This window comes from Stenella coeruleoalba (assembly GCF_951394435.1).
Source record: "Stenella coeruleoalba genome assembly, chromosome: 3".
In the NCBI taxonomy this organism is placed as follows: Eukaryota; Metazoa; Chordata; class Mammalia; order Artiodactyla; family Delphinidae; genus Stenella; species Stenella coeruleoalba.
Window position 1 is genome coordinate 148,068,493 of NC_137148.1, and position 22,254 is coordinate 148,090,746.

Here is a 22,254-nt window from a genome sequence, read left to right on the forward strand (position 1 = left end):
ACAAACTCTGAAGAAAACATTAAAATACTATGAAGGATACAGAAGACGACTTGAACAAGTGGAAAGATAGACCAAGTTCTTGAATAGGAACAGTCAACGGCATAAACCTGTCAGTCCTCCTAACTTAAATGAACAATTCAGTGCCATCCCGATAAGACATACCAATACGATTTCAAAAAACTAAAGTTCACATGGGGAAAAAAGTGGGGTGTTCGATCCTACCAGATATTAAAACACATAAAACTAATATTAAAACAGTATCATTTTGGTGAATGAATGAATAGGCCAACAGAATAGAATGGAAAGTATAGAAATAGATTCAGATGTATTTATATTTAATTTATATATTATAAATAATATTGTTATTAATTTATATATTATTTATATTTAATTTATATGGTAAGTGTGGCATCTGAAACCAGTGAGAAAAGGATGGATTGTTCAGAAAATAGTGTTGGAACAACTGGGTAACCCTCTGGAGAAAGTAAACTTGGCTCTGTATCTCCCACCATAAGCCAACACATATTTCAAAATGGGTAAAGATCTAAATGTAAAAATAAAATTTCAAATAAAACTTTTTTAAGGCCCAAAACACCATAAAAGCCAAGTCAAAATTCTGTAGACTAAGAGACAAAGCTCATTTCTAAGGGCAAATCCTCCTACTATCTAAAGAACTCTGGGAGCTGATATGAAAAAGACTGACAACCTAATAGAAAAATGAGCAGATAGTAAAATAAATACAAGTAGTTCTCCATTCATGATAAGAGAAATGAAAATTGAAAGATGGCATTTTTCACTTAATCAGATTGGCAAAAATCCCAGTGTTTGTTAACACACCGTGTGTACGAGGCCGTGAGAAAGCAGGCATTTGTACCACATTGCTGGTGGGAGTGTAAATTGATATAACTTCTATAAAGAGCAATTCGGTAGCATGTATCAGAATTTTAAAATGCATATATCCTTTGACCTAGCAATTCCATTTGCTCTAGGCAACTCATTATCTCTCTGTGCCTGTTTCCTCATCTGTAAAAAGTGGATAACTCTACCTCACAGGGTTGTTGTGAGAGTTAAGTTAGAATGATACATATAAAGCACTTAGTACAAAGTACCTGGCACAAGGGAAGTGCTCCACAAATGTCAGTAATATAATAATAGTCATGTGCATTGCATTCTTACGATGTACCAAATTACTACATTGTGCTTGGTGCTTTTTATGTATTACCTCTTTTAATCTTTCAGTCAGTGCTGTGGTCACCAGCATTTAGCCTCTGAAGCACAGAGATGTGAAGTGGGTTGTCAAGCAGGATTCAAGCCAGGGCAGATGCCCAAGCCTGCAATATACAGCCTGTTTATTAGGTGCAGTGGGGTGATGAACACCTTAAGGGAGGGTGTTCCCTCCAAGGCTACAGATCCAAAAAGAGCTTGAAGAATCCAGGAAGGAGACAGGGCTGTGTGGGGTACCTGATGCCCTTGAGGTTCAGCTAAGAAATTTGGACTAGTTAATAAAAATTCAATGAAAGAGCCTCCATCTGTTGAGGGTCTGTTCTTAATTATTTCCATCGAAACTACTCCAGCGAGGTAAATTTATTAAATCCAATTGTACACAAAAGGCAACCACCAGGAGCCAGTGAAGGGGTGTAAGCTGGAATGTGACTTGATCAGTTGTGCGTTTTAGGAAGATCCCTCGGACCGTGGGCTGGACTGACAGGAAGTACCCTAGCAAACTGCTTTGAATTCCGTACATTTAAAAAAGTAATGATAACATTTGTCATTTTTTTCTTTCACTCCACAATTTATATTCACTGTAGAAAATATGAAAAATACAAGAAAGTTTAAAGAAATATAAAAAACTGTTAATTCCACCTTCCAGAGACATCCCAATTGATACTTTTCCTCCAGTTTTTTTCCCCCCTCTATGCAAAAAATATGCAGTCATTAGAGTGACTGATGGGCGGAAGATGGGGAGAGGCCCCTGTTAAAGCGTTGCTGATAATTCCCTCCTCTCTTTCTCTCCGTCTTACCAGGTCCACACCAAGGGGCCGACTGATTTTTCCCACGAGTCAGGGAAAGTCCACACGACTCGGCGCTACCACCCTCGCTCGCCGCAGGCCGGTCTCTAGGGGTCGCTGCCGCAAAACCCGACGGGGAAGAAGGAAGCCGGTGCAAAAACGCGTTGGAATTTGGGCACCGCGGCAGCCCGTAGCCGGCTTTCCCAACATGGCGTTTCCCCAAGACGTCCACGTCAGGATCTGTAACCAAGAGATTGTCAAATTCGACCTGGAGGTGAAGGCGCTTATCCAGGTACTAATGCCCCGGACCCCCGCCGGGGTCCAGTAGCCCTAAACCCAAGCTCCACTGGCCTTCTGTGAGCTCGGCGGTCTCACTCCCGAGCTTTTCCCCCTTGGTCCCGTCCCCTTCGTCCCCTTGACCGTTGGCCTTGATACTCCATCTGGCTGCCGTTGGCTCGCCCTCTTCCGGGACGCCCCCTCCACCTCAGCCCCGACCAGCCTTCCCCTTTGTGGTCCCTCCCCTACACACCTCTGGCCGTCGCCTCGCCCCCACGACAGCCTCAAAGCTTACCTGTCATCCTGCTTGGCCCCGCCTTCTGGCACCGTCCTCTCCATCCTTTGGTAGCGTCCTGGAAGCCATTAGCCTCGCCCCCTGCTGGCCAGCTCCCTGGGTCCGATGCCCCGTGGCACCAAAGGCCACCTGGCATGGGAGGCACCGTTCGTTACGTGAAACGAACGTCACCTGGACCGTAGTTGAGATTGTTGTAAATGAGGAAATCGAGTCTGCCTGGATCAGAAAGCAGATACTGGCAAAACTGGGACCCGGACAGGGAAAGTCAGTCTGTAGAAAAGACTTAAGAGTCTACTCTTTCCTTTAACAGATGGGGTAATTGAGGTCCTTTGCCTTAAGCCAATTTTAAGGGTAGAAGGTAGTATTGCAGTAAACCAATTGGCATAGGCAAGAGTTAGGAATGTAGAAATGGTTCCTTGAGTTTAGCAAAAAGAAACCAAAAGTTTAAAACCTTCCTTTTAGGCAGATCGTTTCCATTTCCAACAAATGTTACTAAACATTCGATGTAGACTCAGAGTTTGCAACTAGCTGTCGTAAAAGGTGAAGGAAAGTAAGGCTACCCACGGAAATCAGATGCAAAATAAACCAAATTAATAGCTTATTATATGTTGCAAGGACTGTGATTTAACGAGTAATCCAGAGAACAAGTGAGGCAACTTGATGCAAACATTTAAACGTCTTGAACTTCACATTTCCCATGTGTAAACTACAAAACATCTGGACCAATTCTAGAAAAATAAATTTAAGATTCAGAACAGATGAAATTGCCTTTTCACATAATCTAAATTGCTTAAGCGCCCTTTTGCACTTTCCAACATTTGCATTCTCATGATGAGAGCAATTGATGATAGCTAGATTTAGCATACTCTTACTGTGTTCCAGCTCCTCTGCTAAGCCCTTTACATAGGTACCTGGTCTGTGAAGTGGGTATGTTGTGATGAGGAAACTGAGGCACAGAGGACTCTAACTTTCAAGGTTACACAGCTAATAAACTGCTACAACCAGAATTTGAATCCACATAATCTGGCTCTAGGGCCTGCTTTAAAACCTGGCCCTGGGATGAGGTCTCCATAGACCTCTACGAGCTGGAGGAGGAGTATTACTCGTCTAGCTCAAGTCTTTGCGAAGCTAATGGTCTGCCTCTGTGTGAAGCTTACTGGAGGCTGGACCTCAACACAGACTCCACTGACGGCCTCTCAGGCCCTCTGCCGGCATCCCCAGAGCCCAGTGCTGGCCCCCTGCGGGCTGCAGCCCCTGCCCACTCCCACGCCGGTGGCCCCGGCCCCATGGAGCACGCCTGAGCCTCCCAGGGCTCCCCTCCCCGGGCCTCTAGGGTCTTAGGAATGAAATCCAGTGCTCCCCTCTGGGCCCACCACAGCCTCAACTCCCTTCAGCCTTGGGGAGCCGCCATGGCCTCTTTGGGAACTGTTTCAGCCCAGGGACAGCCCACCTAGGAGTGTTGGGGGAGAGCAGTGCCCCCAACCATGCTGGGGTGGCCCATCCTTCCTCGAGTCGTCACCCCTTATTTGCTACCTTCCTGGCTGGCTGGATGGAAGGAAGTTTCCAGGATAGTTTGTCCTGTTGAGGACCTAACAGCGGGGCAGGGTTGATGCCCAGCATTGGGAGACCTGACCTGAGCATGGTGTTTACAATGGCGGGGAGGATGGAAGTGCTCAGAGTGGACAGTACTAGCCAAGGCCAGGCCCCCATGCAGAGCTCTGCCCGCTATCTTGCCCTGAGGCTCTCTGTGCTAGCTGACTGCCCCTGCAGGGCTGTGGGGAAAAGGGGGCTGCCCACTCTTGCAGAAGTCAGGCAGGGTCCTTCCTAATTCCGCTGCTGCATACATTTTGGTTATTTTTGTAATGAGACTGTTGAATAAAACCAGCTCCGCCCTTTTGCAAAAAAACCCAAAAAAACCAAAACAAAAAACCTGGCCCCGGTAATTTTGAATGTCCAGAAACAAATTCTAAATCTACCTTCAAACATGTCTATAAACAGTGTGATTTATAATAGATGGTTTGTAAAATTAGATTGAGAAGTTAATCTTGGCATATGATGCCAGGAATTTAGCGTCCTGATTTTCAAGTTGGAAAGATCTAAAGTTATAGTATCTCTTTCGGATGTTTATTCTTGTCAGATGTATAAGCTGCTTTAAGTCTTTCATAGTGACTGGGTGGCATTTTGTTAAGCTTCAGGAACTAAGAAGTCAAGACAATTTTGTTTCTATCTATGCCTTTATGTTGCTTGGTCAGAATTAACCTAAAGAGGGATGAGAAAATGTAAATTATAATGTTTTTGCTTGTGTTGCAGAGGTAAACAGCAAAGATCAGGATGAATTACAGTCAGTAGGCCAAACTTAGTTGTGCTGTAAGCCAACTCTCTCACTGTACAGCTGGTGTCATTTCATTGCATTGTCTTGAGAAAGACCTCTTCATCTCTTCAATGTCTCCTAGGATATTGGAGATTGTTCAGGGCCATTAAGTGCACTTACCGAACTGAATACTAAAGTGAAAGAGAAGTTTCAACAGTTGCGGCACAGAATACAGGTGAGTGTCTGCAGAGCTGGGATGCTGAAACTGGGTAACGATGAACGGGGCTTGGAACTGGGACTAACCTCTGCTCGAGAGCTGTCCAGGTCCTTCAGTAAATGTTCAGGTGGGAGTAGTAAACGTTTAGACAGTGGAGGTAACTGTACTAACCTGCTATCCAGGTAGAGATGAGGGACTTCTGAATGCACAGCACTGCCAGCTATGTTACAGGTAGATAGTAGGGACACCATTGTCCTGGGAATTTTTCAACTTGGAAACTCTGAGGTCACTTGCATTACTTTCTTTTCTCTACCACTCTCTCCAACCCATCCACCTCAATCTATTACCAGTGTCCCCTGGTTTTTTTTTTCCGTGCTGTCACTTTGCCCAGCCTCTTCCTCTCTGTTTCTGTAGTCTCCAATCACATCATATGCATATGTAACAGTCCTGAATTCGACTAGGGTATATGTGCTGTCTCCAAAAACAATAGAATGAGAAAAGTAGCAGTCTGAATAGCATAGGTGTTTCTGTGCTGTGCCCTGAGTGAGGGTAAGATGGGTGGCATGGAGCTGGCCATTCCTGTCTGGGTCTTGGGGCACCTGGTCTCGCTGCATATGGTTCTTGGATTTAAAGACTTGTGCTGTCTTTATGACATGGCCCCAAATGCCAGCCAATAACCCTGTTTTTGCTTACCAGAAGAAGACAGTCTGTTCCAAAGATGATAGAAAAACTGGCAGTTTGGACCCTGAAAAACAGGATGTCTGTGTCCTGTGCGTTGCTTCCTAAGGGATTTTCAAGGGCAATTTTGGCAATATGCAGTTTTTGTCAAAGGAGTTCACTTGAAGATTTCAGCAATGTCACTGAACCTGGCTGATCTCTTTCCACCTCCATCTCTAGTGCTGATTTAATCATTTTAATTTTTTAATTTAGAAAGCCTGTTACTTTCACATGTTTTTTATATATGCGTATATGTGTGTAAATATTGGCAGGCAGGAAAAAGTGCAGTGAAAATCTTAAGTGTGTCTCCTTATTTGTTCTCTGTTCCCCTCCTCCAAATAGGTAACCACTCTTATATGTTACTTATGTATCTTTCCATAGTTTCTCTACTCAGATACTAAAAAAGACAAATGTTTTCTTATTTCTTTCCCATTTCTCATCTAAAAGGTAGCATATTAAAAGTGGTATTTTAGTACCATTTTTAAACTTAATATGTATTGGAAATCTTTCCATGTCAGTATTGGGAAGCTTCCTCATTCTTTTTTTATAGCCATAATTTATTTTTGGCCTGTTCTCTGTCAAAGGGCATTTATTTGGACTGTTTTTTTGCTTTTTAAAGCAAATTTATTCCATGAAAGACCTTTTTTCAACTCATATGACTTCAGCTCTCCAACCACACTCACCACCTTAAGTATAAGTATTTCCTTGTTCTTTCTGTTTAAGTTTCTGTGTGCTCACCCAGTGTTTATGTGCTTCACTAAGTAAGATAACCTCAGTACATTTACACATTTGTTATGTCCCTCCCTCCCAATCATCAGCTCTTCAAGCACCAGTCTACCCCTGGCACCTAGTAAGGCCCTAATAATTTTGCACATGGTCAATGAATATTGACTCCATCCCAGTTTTAATCTGCATCTCCAAACATTTATTAATGTATAAACAAGCATATAAATAAATAAATTAGTATATAAATGAGCTAATAGTTTATGTTTTTGCATCAATAGCTTGATTAAAACTGGAACTTGTTTTAATTTGAAAGCCAAAAGTATGACATGACCAGACAGGGAAGGACAAATATCATATGATATCACTTACACGTGGAATCTAAAGAATAATACAAATGAACTTATTTACAAAAACAGAAATAGACTCACAGACATAGAAAACAAACTCGTGGTTAACAAAGGGGAAAGGGTGGTGGAGGGCTAAATTAGGAGTTTGGGATTAACAGATACACAGCACTATATAGAAAATAGTTAAACAACAAGGATTTACTGTACAGCACAGGGAACTATATTCAAATCTTATAATAACCTATAATGGAAAAGAATTGGAATATATATATATATATCTGAATCACTTTGCTATATACCTGAAACTAACACAATATTGTAAATCAACTATACTTCAGTTAAAAAAATAATGACATGAGGGCTTCCCTGGTGGTGCAGTGGTTGAGAGTCCGCCTGCCGATGCAGGGGACGCAGGTTCAAGCCCCGATCCAGGAGGATCCCACATGCCGCGGAGCGGCTGGGCCCATGAGCCATGGCCGCTGAGCCTGCGCGTCCAGGGCCTGCGCTCCGCAGCGGGAGGGGCCACAGCAGTGAGAGGCCCGCGTACCGCAAAAAAAAAAAAAAAAAAAATGACATGAGACTCAAGGTATATTGACATCTTTAATTATAGTCTGTCTGATAGTGCCATCATCTGAAGTTCTTGGGGGTCTCAGACAGCTGGTTGTTAGGTCTGCTGTCCCTCACTGTGGTGGACGGTTGGGTCCTGGTGTTTGGTTATTTTGGGCTCTGAGTACTCCTCTTCAGAAGCCCTTCCTGGTGGGACTTTTGTGTGGCCTGAGTTGAAGGCACGTCTCTTCAAAGGTTTTTGCATTTGCTTTTGCCCGGTCTCCTAGGATTAGCACAAGTCTGGGAGCACTTTTATGTTCATTTCTCCTCGTGGAGTTTCTGAAACCACTCAGGGAGTATGAATTTGAATCCTAGATCAGTGTGAGGGTAGCTCCATGGTTATATATTCTCAGGGAAGATATTTTGTATCCCTCTAGCCAGACCCCACAGCAAAAAAGGACAAGCTTCCACATTTTCTCTGTGCTGGTTGACAGACATTTTCCTAGTTCACCTTTTCACTGAGGGTGTATCCCTTTGTGGTCCTGGCTTTGTGGTGTTCTCCATTCCAATTCCTGGCCTCAAATGGCCAAGGCTTCATTTTCTGTCCCCACATGGACTTTACTTTTTTCTGTTTTTTTAAAAATATTTATTTATTTGGTTGTGCTGCGTCTTCGTTGCAGCAGGTGGGCTCTTTAGTTGTGGCAGGTGGGTTCCTTAGTTGCTGCTCGCCGGCTCCTTAGTTGTGGCATGTGAACTCTTAGTTGTGGCACGCGTGTAGGGTCTAGTTCCCTGGCCAGAGATTGAACCTGGGCCCCCTGCATTGGGAGCGTGGAGTCTTAACCGCTGTGCCACCAGGGAAGTCCCCCCACATGGACTTTAAAACCCTCTTTGCCGCCAGTCTAAAATGAAATATGTACAGAGATTGAGAGTAAGCATGAAGCAACAGTAGTGGTATTTCCATCATATTTCAGAGTGGAATCAGTAGGCTCCTATATAGTTGTATTTTTTTCCTTTTCTTTTCAGGCATGCCCTAGATTAGAGAAGCGTATCTCCTGCTCCAGGGCAGCCTCACATCCCTCACAGGAAGATCGCTCTGGCTCTTAGTTCCCTTCTTGTTTTGTGGTCCTGGGGATGCTCCTTACTTCCTGCAGACTGAGCTATCTATGTAAAAGGATGTTTATTGTATGTGAACTGGCATTCCTAAGTCTTCCGTTCTAGGAGGGTTTTCTTTTTTCTAATATTTATTTATTTGGCTGCATCAGGTCTTAGTTGTGGCATGTGGGATCTCTCGTTGCAGCACGTGGGCCCTTCATTGCGGTCCGCAGGCTCCAGAGTTTGCGGGCTTAGTAGTTGAGGCATGTGGGCTTCTCTCTAGTTGTGGGGCATGGGCTCAGTAGTTGCAGCACATGGGCTCTCTAGTTGTGTCGCGCGGGCTCTAGAGCATGCGGGCTTAGTTGCCCCGTGGCATGTGGGATCTTAGTTCCCCGACCAGGGATCAAACCCGCGTCCCCTGCATTGGAAGGCAGATTCTTTTTTTTTTTTTACGGTGTGCGGGCCTCTCACTGTTGTGGCCTCACCCGTTGCGGAGCACAGGCTCCAGACGCTCAGGCTCAGCGGCCATGGCACACGGGCCAAGCCGCTCCACGGCATGTGGGATCTTCCCGGACCCGGGCACGAACCCTTGTCCTCTGCATCGGCAGGTGGACTCTCAACCACTGCGCCACCAGGGAAGCCCTGGAAGGCAGATTCTTAACCACTGGACCACCAGGGAAGTCCCTAGGAGGGTTTTCAAGTGCTGTTGCATAATAGAAGTGCTCTCCAGTTTTGTATTAGCTTTTAAAGTCATTTTAATTTAGAGCTGTTTTCCCCCCACAGGAGCTTGAGCAGTCGGCTAAAGAGCAAGACAAAGAGTCGGAGAAGCAAGTTCTGCTCCAGGAAGTGGAGAATCACAAAAAGCAGATGCTCAGGTAGGTAGAGCCTGGCCTCCTGCTAGTGGCCTTGGCTGGGTTGCTTGCTGCCTGTGAGGCTTGTGCCAGGGTTTGCCTAATAAACCTAGCTTAATGACTCAATTGTGCCATTTATACACAGACCGGATGTAATTCTCAAAGCTGGGGGGCAAGCAGGGGCTGTTGGGTAAGTGAGACTGTGTGTAGTTTACAAAAGCGTATTTAACATTATACTGTATTTTATATTTTTAAAAAAGCAAAAAAATGGTTGCTTTTGTAATACAAGGTCCTTTTTTTTTTTTTTTTAAATATTTATTTATTTGGCTGCACCAGGTCTTCGTTGCAGCACGCGGGATCTTTGTTGGTGCGTGCAGGATCTTTAGTTGCGGCAGGTGAGCTCTAGTTCCCTGACCAGGGGATTGAGCCCGGTTCCCCTGCATTGGGAGCAGGGAGTCTTAACCACTGGACCACCAGGGAAGTCCCAGTAATACAAGGTCCTTTTTAATCTAAAGAGAATTGATATCTTAAAAAGTCCATTGAAAGTGAACCTACTTAAGACGGACCAAAATGTAGAAAGTTTTGAATGGGACTTTATCTTAAAAAATGAAAAAAAAAATGTAAATAAGCTTATGTTAAATAAAATTGAGGTTTTCATTGCAGCTATATGCTAATCCTTGATTATATAACTGAAGGTATGTGCTATTTCTTGGTATTGAAATTGGGGGACTTATCCAACAAAATTGTCTGATAGCATGAAACTGTACCTGACCCTTCACATTTGATGTTTGCACCACAATCAAAAAGAGGGTTGTTATTGCAAAAATATTTGAGGGCCCCATCAACTTTTCCAAGCCCTTGGTAGCCATATCCTTCTCTTTTGAAGTCCCTATCAATGTCACCATCCTTGTAGGTTTTCTCTTCATCCTTGTTAATTGGACTAACTGTCACATCTGTATTTGTCTATGGCTTTGCTTCTGATTTGAGTAATTCTCCAGCAACATCCTTGCTGACAGCAGCTCTGTTTATAATGCCCAGCCGTCAGGAGGATAGGGACTGACAAAGACATGGGCGTGGTAGAGGCTCCTGTGTGGAGGGAGGGATGTGTGAGTGGGGACCAGTGAGACTTTGTGTCATGATGGCTTTCCTTTCCCTAGGCCACCATGGGGACTCAGATTATAAACATTGAGTAAAGAGGACCCTTGTGTAAAATCTAGCAAGTTACACCAGCAAAACCACCTCAGCATGGGTTTAAAGTTGCAAGTGGCCATTCAGGATGTGCAATTCCAGGGTAGAGGAGAGAAAGCAGTAAATTAATACTTTGGCGATTTTGTGTTGAAACAGTACTTGTGCTTACCTGGGTTATCGTGCTTGTCACACTATACAGTAAATATTTTTGCTTGTCTTTCTCCCCAGTAAATGTGAGTCCCTCAGGGCAAGGACTGTTGTTCATTTATCTCTGCATTGCAGGGCCCAGCAGAACTCCCTTGTAAACAGTTGAAAATGTAATTGATTCTTTTAAAGTATCAGATGTGAGACGGCATAGCAGATGCTGGTCAGGCATCAGAGAGCTCATTTGAACACTTTCAACATAGAGGTGCTATTCAAAACCACCCTATCAGTTCGTGTACTCTCATTTGCCTCTTTAAATATTCCGGGGGTTAGCACAATTGATTTGAGCCAGCTGCGTAAGAGTTCTAGTGCATGAGTTTGATTCTCTGAGGAGCCCAGTTAACTTTTTTATAGTCCATCAAACAAAGACCTCACTCTAATGTAAACTGGTACAGCCACTATGGAAAACAGTATGGAGGTTCCTCAGAAAACTAAAAATAGACTTACCATATGATCCAGCAATCCCACTTCTGGGCATATACCCAGAGAAAACTATAATTCAAACAGATACATGCGTCCCTATGTTCATAGCAGCACTATTCACAATAGCCAAGACATGGAAACAACCTAAATGTCCATCGATAGATGAATGGATAAAGAAGATATGGTACATATATACAATGGAATATTACTCAGCCATAAAAAAGAATGAAATAATGCCATTTGCAACAAACCTAGAGATTATCTTACTAAGCAGAGTAAGTCAGAAAGAGAAGGACAAATACCATATGATATCACTTATAAGTGGAATCTAAAATACGACACAAATGAATGTATCTATGAAACAGATAGACAGACAGACAGAGAGAACAGACTTGTGGTTGCCAAGGGGGAGTAGGGGAGGGAAGGACTGGGAGTTTGGGATTAGTAGATGCAAACTAGTATGTATAAGATGGATAAACAACAAGGGCCTACTGTATAGCACAGTGGACTATATTCAATATCCTGTGATAAACCATAATAGAAAAGAATATGAAAAAATATATATAACTGAGTCACTTTGCTATTCAGCAGAAATTAACACATTATATTATCAACTATATCAATATTATATATCAACTTCAATAAAATATTAAATAAAAAAAGACCCCACTCGAACTCCAGGGAACTGTTCACCAAATTTGAGTTGTTTCTCGCAAGGAGATCAGGTAAAAAATGTAAATAAATCATGTCAGACTGGACTCTTCTAATACAGTGTGTTTGTGTTGTCCATGGTTGGTCTGTGGTATGTAAAGAACAGCAAATCTTGAAGAAATACTGAAGAAGTCTGTCTTATAATGATTTTTCTACTTCCTATTACACATATTGATTGAGCAGCTAATGGGCCAATAACTGTTGTTCTGGGTACTGGTTATACAAAGATGAGCGAGTCATGGTTCTCGAGGAACAGAACCAAGCCGCACACAAGGCAAGGCAGTAATGTGTAAGAGATAACTTTGAACGGGCCTTGTGTGCCCCGCTGGGAAGTTTGGATGTTACCCTGAAGTCTGGAGCCATTGTGGGCTGTAAACAGAGGCATGCTATGGCCAGGTTGCTCCCTGTGGCTGTCCTGGGGGGAGAGGGACAGTTAATGGGCAGTAGGAAAACAACTCAGAGACAGCCTCCAGGATCCAGACAAGAGGTGTTGGGGCCTGAGCTGGAGCAGCTGCTGGGGCAACCAAGTGGAGGAAGTGGTGGGGGGGTGGGGATGGACCCTGGGCCAAACTCGGGTGGCCTTCCTTACTCCCTGGCTGGAAGGAAGACCTGCTGTGAATTGAACTGACAGCCTGGTGGCATCAACAGAAACTCACACATGACCCTTCTAATTCCAGCAATCAGACCTCATGGAGGAAGGCAAATCTCACTTGCAAAATTGCTATTGACAACCTAGAGAAAGCAGAACTTCTCCAGGGAGGAGACCTCTTCAGGCAAAGGTACCTGTCTTTTTGTCTTTCTGGGTTCTGGTGACAGAATAAAGAGCAGTCGGCAAGGTGCAAAACCCACTGTGGGGAACCCCTTCTTGTTTTCAGCATAAAATTAGTATTTAATTTTATAAGTAATATTTTTTTTAAGTATGAAAGAAATATATTCTTATTTGTAGTAAATTAGTAAAATAAAAATATGAGTAACAAACTGAAAGTAAGTCATAATTGTACTACTCACAAACATTTTGATATATTGCCTCCTCTCATTATTTTTTCTTCCATATTTTTTATAAAGTCAATATCATACCATGCATAAAATTTAGTCTCCTACCCCCCTTCACTTAGTATCGTTGCACAGACTTACATTTTTTTTAAAAAGCTCTTTAAACAAAATGTTAATAGTACATAGTATTCCCTTATATTAACTAATCCCCTGTTTGTGTGTGTTTATATTTCTAGTTTGTCAGTATTATAAATAACACACCAGGGCACATGTCAGTACATAAGGCTTTGTCCACATTCTGGATGTTTCCTTTGGAGAGATTCCCAGATGAGATTATTGGTTCAAAGGCGTGAACATTTCTAAGGCTCCTAACACATATCGCCAGATGGCTTTCAGAAGGTAGCACCCGTTTATGTTCCTAATCAGCAGTCTTCAAGAGCATGCTCTCTGCACGCCTTTGTCACCACTGACTATAATCATTTAAAAATACGTACTAATTCGATAGATTAAAAAATGGGATCTCATTTGAATCTGGGGCTTTCCTGCAGCCGGGCTTTTGTTGACATTCCTCCTCCCACTCTGGACTTCTAGGAAAACCGCCAAAGAGAGCCTGGCCCAGACGTCCAGTGCTATCACAGAGAGCCTCATGGGGATCAGCAGGATGATGTCCCAGCAGGTCCAGCAGAGCGAGGAAGCCATGCAGACGCTGGGTAAAGCCGGGCCTGCAGTGGGAAGCTGCTCCCAGAGATACGGGCTCCAGAGCCCTTGCCCCCGGGCTCCTCCACCTCTGCCCCCGTCCGCCCCCAAGCTTACTGATCTGTGTGGCTTCTCACTTCTTTGACAGCCTGGTCTTACCCAGAGTGGGATACGCCGCTCTCATTTCCCTTTTCGGTTTTTATAGTTGTACTACAAGATCCACGCAACCCCATCAAAATGTGCAGAAGCACTCCCAGGGGCTCTCTCCTGGAGAGTGGGTGCAGCAAGGCTGGAGGAGGGGCCTGGGAGTCCGTTTCTCATCTAGGGCTCTGGGGACCCCCCTGGCCAGGCAGAGAGATGATCAGTTATTGGCTGGCAGCTAGTCTGCTAGCATTTCATCAGCTTACAGTTGTACTCCCCAATGTTATTTTTACTGTGAGCTTCTTTTATTTCTTTATTTTTGGGCTGCACCATGCGACATGCGGGATCCTAATTCCCCGACCAGGGATCGAACCCATGCCCCCTGCAGTGGAAGCACGGAGTCCTAATCACTGGACCGCCAGGGAAGTCCTGTGAGCTCCTTTTAAAAGATGCAGTCAGGGCTTCCCTGGTGGCGCAGTGGTTGAGAATCTGCCTGCCAATGCAGGGGACACGGGTTCGAGCCCTGGTCTGGGAAGATCCCACGTGCCACGGAGCAACTAGGCCCGTGAGCCACAACTACTGAGCCTGCGCGTCTGGAGCCTGTGCTCCACAACAAGAGAGGCTGTGACAGTGAGAGGCCCGCACACCGCGATGAAGAGTGGCCCCCGCTCGCCTCAACTAGAGAAAGCCCTCACACAGAAACGAAGACCCAACACAGCCAAAAATAAATAAATAAATTAAAAAAAAAAAAAAAAGATGCAGTCAGAGGCCACAGAAGAAGCTTCCGCAGACCATCTGGGTCTCCCCAACAGCTTTTCCATGATGTCTCCCTTATAACACAGAAGAGAATCTGCCCTGCCCAGGATCCTCCGTGTAGGAAAACAGGAAGAGAGTTTACTCTTTGAAAGACTTTTGGAAGATTTTACACAGAGACAAAAGTAGAGAGCCTGGTACATGAGTCCCAGGAACCCATCACCCAGCTCCAGCAGTTGTCAACTCCTGGTCAGTCTTGTTTCAACTCTGTCCTCACTATGCTCCCATCTGGATTACTTTGAAGCAAATCTCAGACGTCATCCATATAAATATTTCAGTATGTCTCTCTAAAAGATAAGAGACTCTCGAAACAAAAAACAAACAAAACAAAACCACAATACCATTACCACCCCTAAAAACTATCTGTAATTTTGAACCACTCCTTTTTTTTTCAGTGTACTATCAAAACAGGCAGAAGCAAAAGGAAAGCAAGCAGCTTATCCCCAAGGTCACTCCCTGTGTTTGAAAATTTTCTGGGTTTAGGCTCGGAACCAGCTGGTCACCTCCTCTGAGTGTGCACCGGGGTCATGGCCTGAGCCTGGGGAGAGGCCTTGGAGAACATGAGAGGGAGGAGCCGGCCTAGCCTTGGAATCGAGGACTTTTCTGCCTCTGGTGCGAGCGACAGGACACCCACACCCAGCACGTATATCAGAAACAGACCATATATTTAAGTGGTGAGAAGGCTGCACAGATCCTGATGGTTTCTGGGGTGTTGAGGGTCATTCTTGGGGTACATTTTGTAGGAGAGAGAGCCATTGAAAAAAGAAGAATGCAGTTCTTTTTTTTTTTCACTTATTTATTTTTGGCTGTGTTGGGTCTTCGTTGATGCACCAGGCTCTCTCTAGTTGCGGCGAGCGGGGGCTACTCTTCGTTCCGATGTGTGGGCTTCTCGTCGCGGTGGCTTCTCTTTGTTGTGGAGCATGGGCTCTAGGCGCACGGGCTTCAGTAGTTGTGGCTCTTGGGCTCAGTAGTTGTGGCCCACGGGCTCTAGAGCGCAGGCTCAGTAGCTGTGGTGCATGGGCTTAGTTGCTGCAGGGCATGTGAGATCTTCCTGGATCAGGGCTTGAACCTGTGTCCCCTGCATTGGCAGGAGGATTCCTAACCACTACATCACCAGGGAAGTCAAAGAATGCAGTTCTTAATCCTTTCTTTATGACTCACAAATTCAAAAGTCTTTTAGGGGCTTCCCTGGTGGCACAGTGGTTGGGAATCTGCCTGCTAATGCAGGGGACACGGGTTCGAGCCCTGGTCTGGGAGGATCTCACATGCTGCAGAGCAACTAGGCCCGTGAGCCACAACTACTGAGCCTGCGCGTCTGGAGCCTGTGCTACGCAACAAGAGAGGCCACGATAGTGAGAGGCCTGCGCACCGCGATGAAGAGTGGCCCCCGCTTGCCACAACTAGAGATAGCCCTCACACAAAAACGAAGACCCAACACAGCAAAAATAAATTAATTAATTAATAAACTCCTACCCCCAACATCTTCTTAAAGAAAAAAAAAGTCTTTTAGGACCACAATTTTTTTTTAAAAGCCCATTAAGGATATGATCTTTGGTATTTGCTGTAAAATTGTAGGTGGGGGGAATTGAATGGGAGTAGTGAGGGGACAGGACTGCCAGGGAGTTGGTGGTTCATGTGTATGGGTGCTGACACATGGCACTTCATGATATTATTCTGTCTACTTTTGTGATGGTTAAAATTCTCTGTAAAGAAAGTTTAACAAAGAAAGGCCTATTAGGTTTTTACTTAACAGGTTCTTACTTAGGTTTTCAAAATGGCAGCAGGCATGGAGAAAGAGGGCTGAGAGGGATTTTTGTTACATGAGTGTTTGTTTTTACCCCTTCTCTGTGGTTTTTTTTTTTAAATAGATCTTTATTGGAATATAATTGCTTCACAATACTGTGTTACTTTCTGTTGCACAACAAAGCAAATCAGCCATATGCATACACATGTGCCCATATCCCCTCCCTCTTGAGCCTCTCTCCCATCCTCCCTATCCCACCCCTCCAGGTCATCGCAAATCACTGAGCTGACCTCCCTGTGCTGTGCGGCTGCTTCCCACCAGCCAACTATTTTACATTCGGTAGTGTATATATATCGACGCTACTCTCACTTCACCCCAGCTTCCCCCTCCCACCCCATGTCCTCAAGTCCATTCTCTATGTTTACCTCTTTATTCCTGCCCTGCAACTAGGTTCATCAGTACCAGTTTTTTTTTTTTATTCCATATATATGCGTTAGCATACGGTATTTGTTTTTCTCTTTCTGACTTCACTCTATATGACAGACTCTAGCTCCATCCACCTCACTACAGATAACTCAATTTCATTTCTTTTTATGGCTGAGTAATATTCCATTGTATATATGTGCCACATCTTCTTTATCCATTCATCTGTTGATGGACATCTGTAGCTTCCCTGTCCTGGCTATTGTAAATAGAGCTGCAATGAACATTGTGGTACATGTCTCCTTTTGAATTACGGTTTTCTCAGGGTATATGCCCAGTAGTGGGATTGCTGGGTCATAAGGTAGTTCTATTTTTAGTTTTTTAAGGAACCTCCATACTGTTCTCCATAGTGGTTGTATCAATTTACATTCCCACCAACAGTGCAGGAGGGTTCTGTTTTCACAACCCCCTTTCCAGCATTTATTGTTTCTAGATTTTTTGATAATGGCCATTCTGACCGACGTGAGGTGATACCCCATTGTAGTTTTGAGTTGCATTTCTCTAATAATTAGTGATGTTGAGCATCTTTTCATGTGCCTCTTGGCCATCTGTAAGTTTTCCTTGGTGAAATGTCTGTTTAGGTCTTCCGCCCATTTTTTAACTGGATTGTTTGTTTTTTTGATATTGAGCCCCATGAGCTGTTTGTATATTTTGGCGATAAATCCTTTGTTGTTTCATTTGCAAATATTTTCTCCCATTCTGAATGTTGTCTTTTTGTCTTGTTTATGGTCTCCTTTGCTGTGCAAAAGCTTTGAAGTTTAATTAAGTCCCATTTGTTTATCTTTGTTTTTATTTCCGTTACTCTAAGAGGTGCGTCAAAAAAGATCTTGCTGTGGTTTATGTCAAAGAGTGTTTTTCCTGTGTTTTTCTCTAAGAGCTTTATAATGTCTGGTCTTACATTTAAGTCTTTAATCCATTTGGAGTTTTTTTTGTGTATGGTGTTAGGTAGTGTTCTAATTTCATTCTTTTACATGTAGCTGTCCAGTTTCCCCAGCGCCACTTAATTGAAGAGGCTGTCTTTTCTCCAGTGTACGTTCTTGCCTCCTTTGTCATAAATTACATGCCCATATGTGTGTGGGTTTACCTCTGGTCATTCTATCCTGTACCGTTGATCTATATTTCTGTTTTTGTACTGGTACCATACTGTCTTGATTAATGTAGCTTTGTGGTATAGTTTGAAGTCAGGGAGCCTGATTCCTCCAACTCCATTTTTCTTTCTCAAGGTTGCTTTGGCTATTCGGGGTCTTTTGTGTTTCCATACAAATTGTAAAATTTTTTGTTCTAATTCTGTGAAGAATGTCATTGGTAGTTTGATAGGGATTGCATTGAATCTGTAGATTGCTTTGGGCAGTATAGTCATTTTCACAATATTGATTCTTCCAATCCAAGGACATGGTATATTTCTCCATCTGTTTATGTCATCTTTGATTTCTTTCATCAGTGTTTTATAGTTTTCTGAGTACAAGTCTTTCACCTCCTTAGGCAGGTTTATTCCTAGGTATTCTATTCTTTTTGTTGCAGTGGTAAATGCGAGTGTTTACTTAATTTCTCTTTCTGATTTTTCGTTGTTGGTGTATAGGAATGCCAGAGATTTCTGTGCATTAATTTTGTATCCTGCAACCTTACCAAAGTCATTGATTAGTTCTAGTAGTTTTCTGGTGGCATCTTTAGGATTTTCTATGTATAGTATCATGTCATCCTCAAACAGCGGAATCCAAATCCTCCTTTTCCGATTTGGATTCCTTTTATTTCTTTTTCTTCTCTGATTGCTGTGGCTAGGACTTCCAAAACTATGTTGAATAAGAGTGGTGAGAGTGGACATCCTTGTCTTTTTCCTGATCTTAGAGGAAATGCTTTCAGTTTTTCACCACTGAGTATGATGCTTGCTGTGGATTTGTCATATATGGCCTTTATTATGTTGAGGTAGATTCCCTCTGTGCCCATTTTCTGGAGAGTTTTTATCATAAATGGGTGTTGAATTTTGTCAAAAGCTTTTTCTGCATCTCTTGAGATGATCATATGGTTTTTATTCCTTAATTTGTTAGTGAGGTGTATCACATTGATTGATTTGCGTATATTGAAGAATCTTTGCATCCCTGGGATAAATCCCACTTGATCATGGTGTATGATCCTTTTAATGTGCTGTTGGATTCTGTTTGCTAGTATTTTGTTCAGGAGTTTTGTATCTATGTTTAACAGTGATATTGGTCTATAATTTTCTCTTTTTGTGATATCTTTTTCTGGTTTTGGTATCAGGGTGATGGTGGCTTCGTAGAATGAATTTGGGAGTGTTTCTCCCTCTGCAATTTTTGGAAGAGTTTGAGAAGGATCGGTTTTAGCTCTTCTCTAATCTGTGTTTTTCAAAACACTACTCTGTTTCCTCTGGTAATTTCTTTTATTTGTTAATTAACTTGTAATTTTGTGAAAAGGTAATATAAATTACGTGGTTAAGGAAAAAACCTCCAGGCCAACACTGTCCCATGGAAACATAATGGGAGCCACATACATTCACTTAAAATTTTTCATTAGACACATTAAAAAAAGTAAAAACAAACATATGAAATTAATTGTAATCATATATTTAACCATTTCAATATATAATTCATAGTGAAAATTATTGAGATATTTAACATTCCTTTTTTTTCTTTCCACACTAGAGCTCTGAAATCGTGTAGGTATTTTACCCACAGAGACATGGATATTTGGATTGGACACATTTTACACACTCAGGTGTCACATGTGTCTAGTGGCCGTCGTTCCGGGCTGCACAGCCCTGGACAGTACAGGAGGGAAACAGAAAGACGGCTCTCCCTTCTGACCTCCCCCTGCCCTTGACTTCCAGGTCTGCTGCCAGAGGGGCGCACTGTTACCAGTTTCTTTCATAGCCTTCTGAGACCCTCCAGCATGCAGAGTACAAGCAAATTAAATGTTACCTATCCCTTTCTTACAGAAATGGAAACATTTCACATGTTGTCCTTCATGCCTCACCTTCTCACCCGACAACATGTTTCATTCTGTGGCTGTTCTGGTGATGCCCTGTAGAGGAATCTTGCCAGGGAAACCTTCTTCCTCAAGTGTCAGGTCCAGGAACCCACACTCCAGTTAGTTTGACATGTGGGCACAATGAGCCTTAAGGGACACGTGCCTCCTTGTAGGTTTCACACAGGGGCTGGAGCACAGGTGTCACATGTTTAAAGCTACAGCCAGTGTCCCAGGACTGCAGGACAGGCATGTGTGAGGGCATGTGGCAGGACCCAGGACATCCCTGCCCCTTCACGATCCCACAAAGAGCAGATCTGACCACCAGGCGTCCTGGCGGGTGCACCTCACAGGCGGCAAGTCCTGCCCCCAGCCCTGCCCCCACAGAGACCTCACAGTGCCTGTCCACGGCACCCGCGTTAGTTTTGCGGCCGGGGGTTCTTCTCAGCAGCGCCTGCCTCCTCCAGAAAGCAGAGATCGGTGGTGAGGAAAGGAACCGTCCTCTGCCCTTTTCCCTGGTTATGTCCATGTTGGGAGGACTCCTAGTTATGGCCCTGTGACTGTATGTAAACAAACCTCCTCCTTCCCTGAGCTGGATGGGACCCAGGGAAGTGCCTCTCCTTGCCCTGTCCTTGTTCTGTGCTCCTCTGCGTCACGTCTGTTCACATCCTTTGCCCTGGCTCAGAACTTGCTTCCGAGCACAGTGTTAATTACTGGGAACCCAGCTGGCAGAGCAGAGTCTTTGGATTCGGTGTTGTACAGTTTCTTAGTCAGGCTCCCTCCCTCTTTTGTTTCAGTTAATTCTTCACGGACTATCCTGGATGCAAATGAAGAATTCAAGTCCATGTCGGGGACCATCCAGTTGGGACGGAAGCTCATCACAAAATATAATCGCCGAGAGCTGACCGACAAGCTTCTCATTTTCCTTGCGCTCGCCCTCTTTCTTGCTACGGTTCTCTATATTGTGAAAAAGCGGCTCTTTCCGTTTTTGTAAGATCTGAGAGCTGCCAGCTTTTGCCCTTTGAGTTCCAGTGTCAGGATCCAGCCACGCTCCTGAGCTCTGGCCCCGGCCACCAGACTGATCCACGCCCCCCAGTCTGCTCCAGTCGCTCAGCAGGTCCGATGGAGACACAGCCCCGCCTCCCGGAGCTTCTGCAGGTGGCTGGCGTGTAAGGGGCGAACAGAGCAAGGGGAGGGAGGCCTGTCATCGGGACACCTGCAGAGACAAAGGGACTCCAAGAGCTGTCCCACACTGTGGGTGGCTGCCACTTGAGGCACTCGGGCTGGCCTCCAGGATTGGATGCCCCTCTTGGGTCCCCCTCCCCCACTGCAGCCTTAATGCCAGATCTGGAGGAGGGAAGAGAAAAGGGGGAGAAAGAGGAGGATGGAAACTCACGTCCATTCCTTGAATAAAGTTGACTAAATTTTTTTTTTATTTAAAAAAATGTATTTATTTATTTTTGGCTGTGTTGGGTCTTCATTGCTGCACGTGGGCTTTCTCTAGTTGTGGCAAGCGGGGGCTACTCTTCATTGCGGTGGCTTCTCTTGTTGCGGAGCACGGGCTCTAGGCATGTGACTTCAGTAGTTGTGGCTCTAGGGCTCTAGAGCACAGGCTCAGTAGTTGTGGCACGCGGGCTTAGTTGCTCCGCGGCATGTGGAATCTTCCCGCACCAGGGCTCGAACCCCTGTCCCCTATATTGGCAGGTGGATTCTTAACCACTGCACCACCAGGGAAGTCCCAAGTTGACTATTTAACAGCATGAAATGCATTCGGTTTTCTAAGGTATCCCTCTGGGAATTCGTGTGCCTGTCTTGATGTCCAGATTTCTAGAACATGAATTTGGATCACTGATTTGTTCACTCACCAAAGAGTGATTAATCAACAGCCACATGCAGGGTGTCACAGACACTGCTGTGGTCCCTCCCTCAAGGAGCAAGACGAACAAGATCCCGCAGACTCTCAGGAAGGAGGGTGCACCCAGCCCCCCCTGGAGGAGGCTCACACCAGTGTCTGAAGAGGATGAGGCAGACACCCTCTTTCTACGCACAGTGGCCTGGCCTGGCCTGGGGGTGTGCACTGTCTCAGGGGCTGGCCCACACCTTTCTCTTTGAGGTCCAGAGCTAAATATAACCAAGAGAGTGAAGCTGGTGATAAGCTGGGGCCTGTCTGGGCCTGAGTTCTGTTGAGGCCTGGGGGGATAGCAGGGCCCAGGCTAGGCCAGGCTGGGAGATGTTAGTGTCTCCTTGTGCTAAAGGCCTGGCTGACCTCGCACACAAAATCCCAGCCTCCCCCACTATTTATAGCCCCAGAAGCCCTGGGACGGTAATGTGGGGGCAGAGGGGAAAGTGAAAAGAACATGTGGATTTGAATGTTGCTTCAAAGACTTGGTTTTGAGTCTTGGCTCTGCCACTAAGGAACCACATGACCCTGGGCAAGTTACCTTATGTCACTAAGCTTCAACTTCCCCCCCTGTAAAGTGGGGGTGATAGTC

General features: G+C 44.5%; 1 protein-coding gene across 1 annotated transcript; it reads left to right on the forward strand.

Moving 5' to 3' along the window:
* Positions 1-2,215: 2,215 nt before the first annotated feature.
* Positions 2,216-21,315, forward strand: BNIP1 (BCL2 interacting protein 1). The gene is made up of 6 exons (XM_079918920.1): positions 2,216-2,301; positions 5,034-5,126; positions 9,320-9,411; positions 12,591-12,692; positions 13,498-13,616; positions 20,560-21,315. The coding sequence occupies exons 1-6, from the start codon at positions 2,218-2,220 to the stop codon at positions 20,754-20,756; spliced, it is 687 nt and encodes a 228-aa protein (XP_079775046.1). The 5' UTR covers positions 2,216-2,217; the 3' UTR covers positions 20,757-21,315.
* The last annotated feature ends 939 nt before the right edge of the window (positions 21,316-22,254 follow it).

What these genes read in the sequence shown, in the direction of transcription:
- BNIP1 (XM_079918920.1), top strand. Translation starts at nt 2,218, where the DNA reads ATGGCGTTTCCCCAAGACGTCCACGTCAGGATCTGTAACCAAGAGATT. An exon ending in CACAAAAAGCAGATGCTCAG is followed by an intron (nt 9,412 to 12,590) that starts GTAGGTAGAGCC and finishes TTCTAATTCCAG; the next exon opens with CAATCAGACCTCATGGAGGA. An exon ending in GGAAGCCATGCAGACGCTGG is followed by an intron (nt 13,617 to 20,559) that starts GTAAAGCCGGGC and finishes CTTTTGTTTCAG; the next exon opens with TTAATTCTTCACGGACTATC.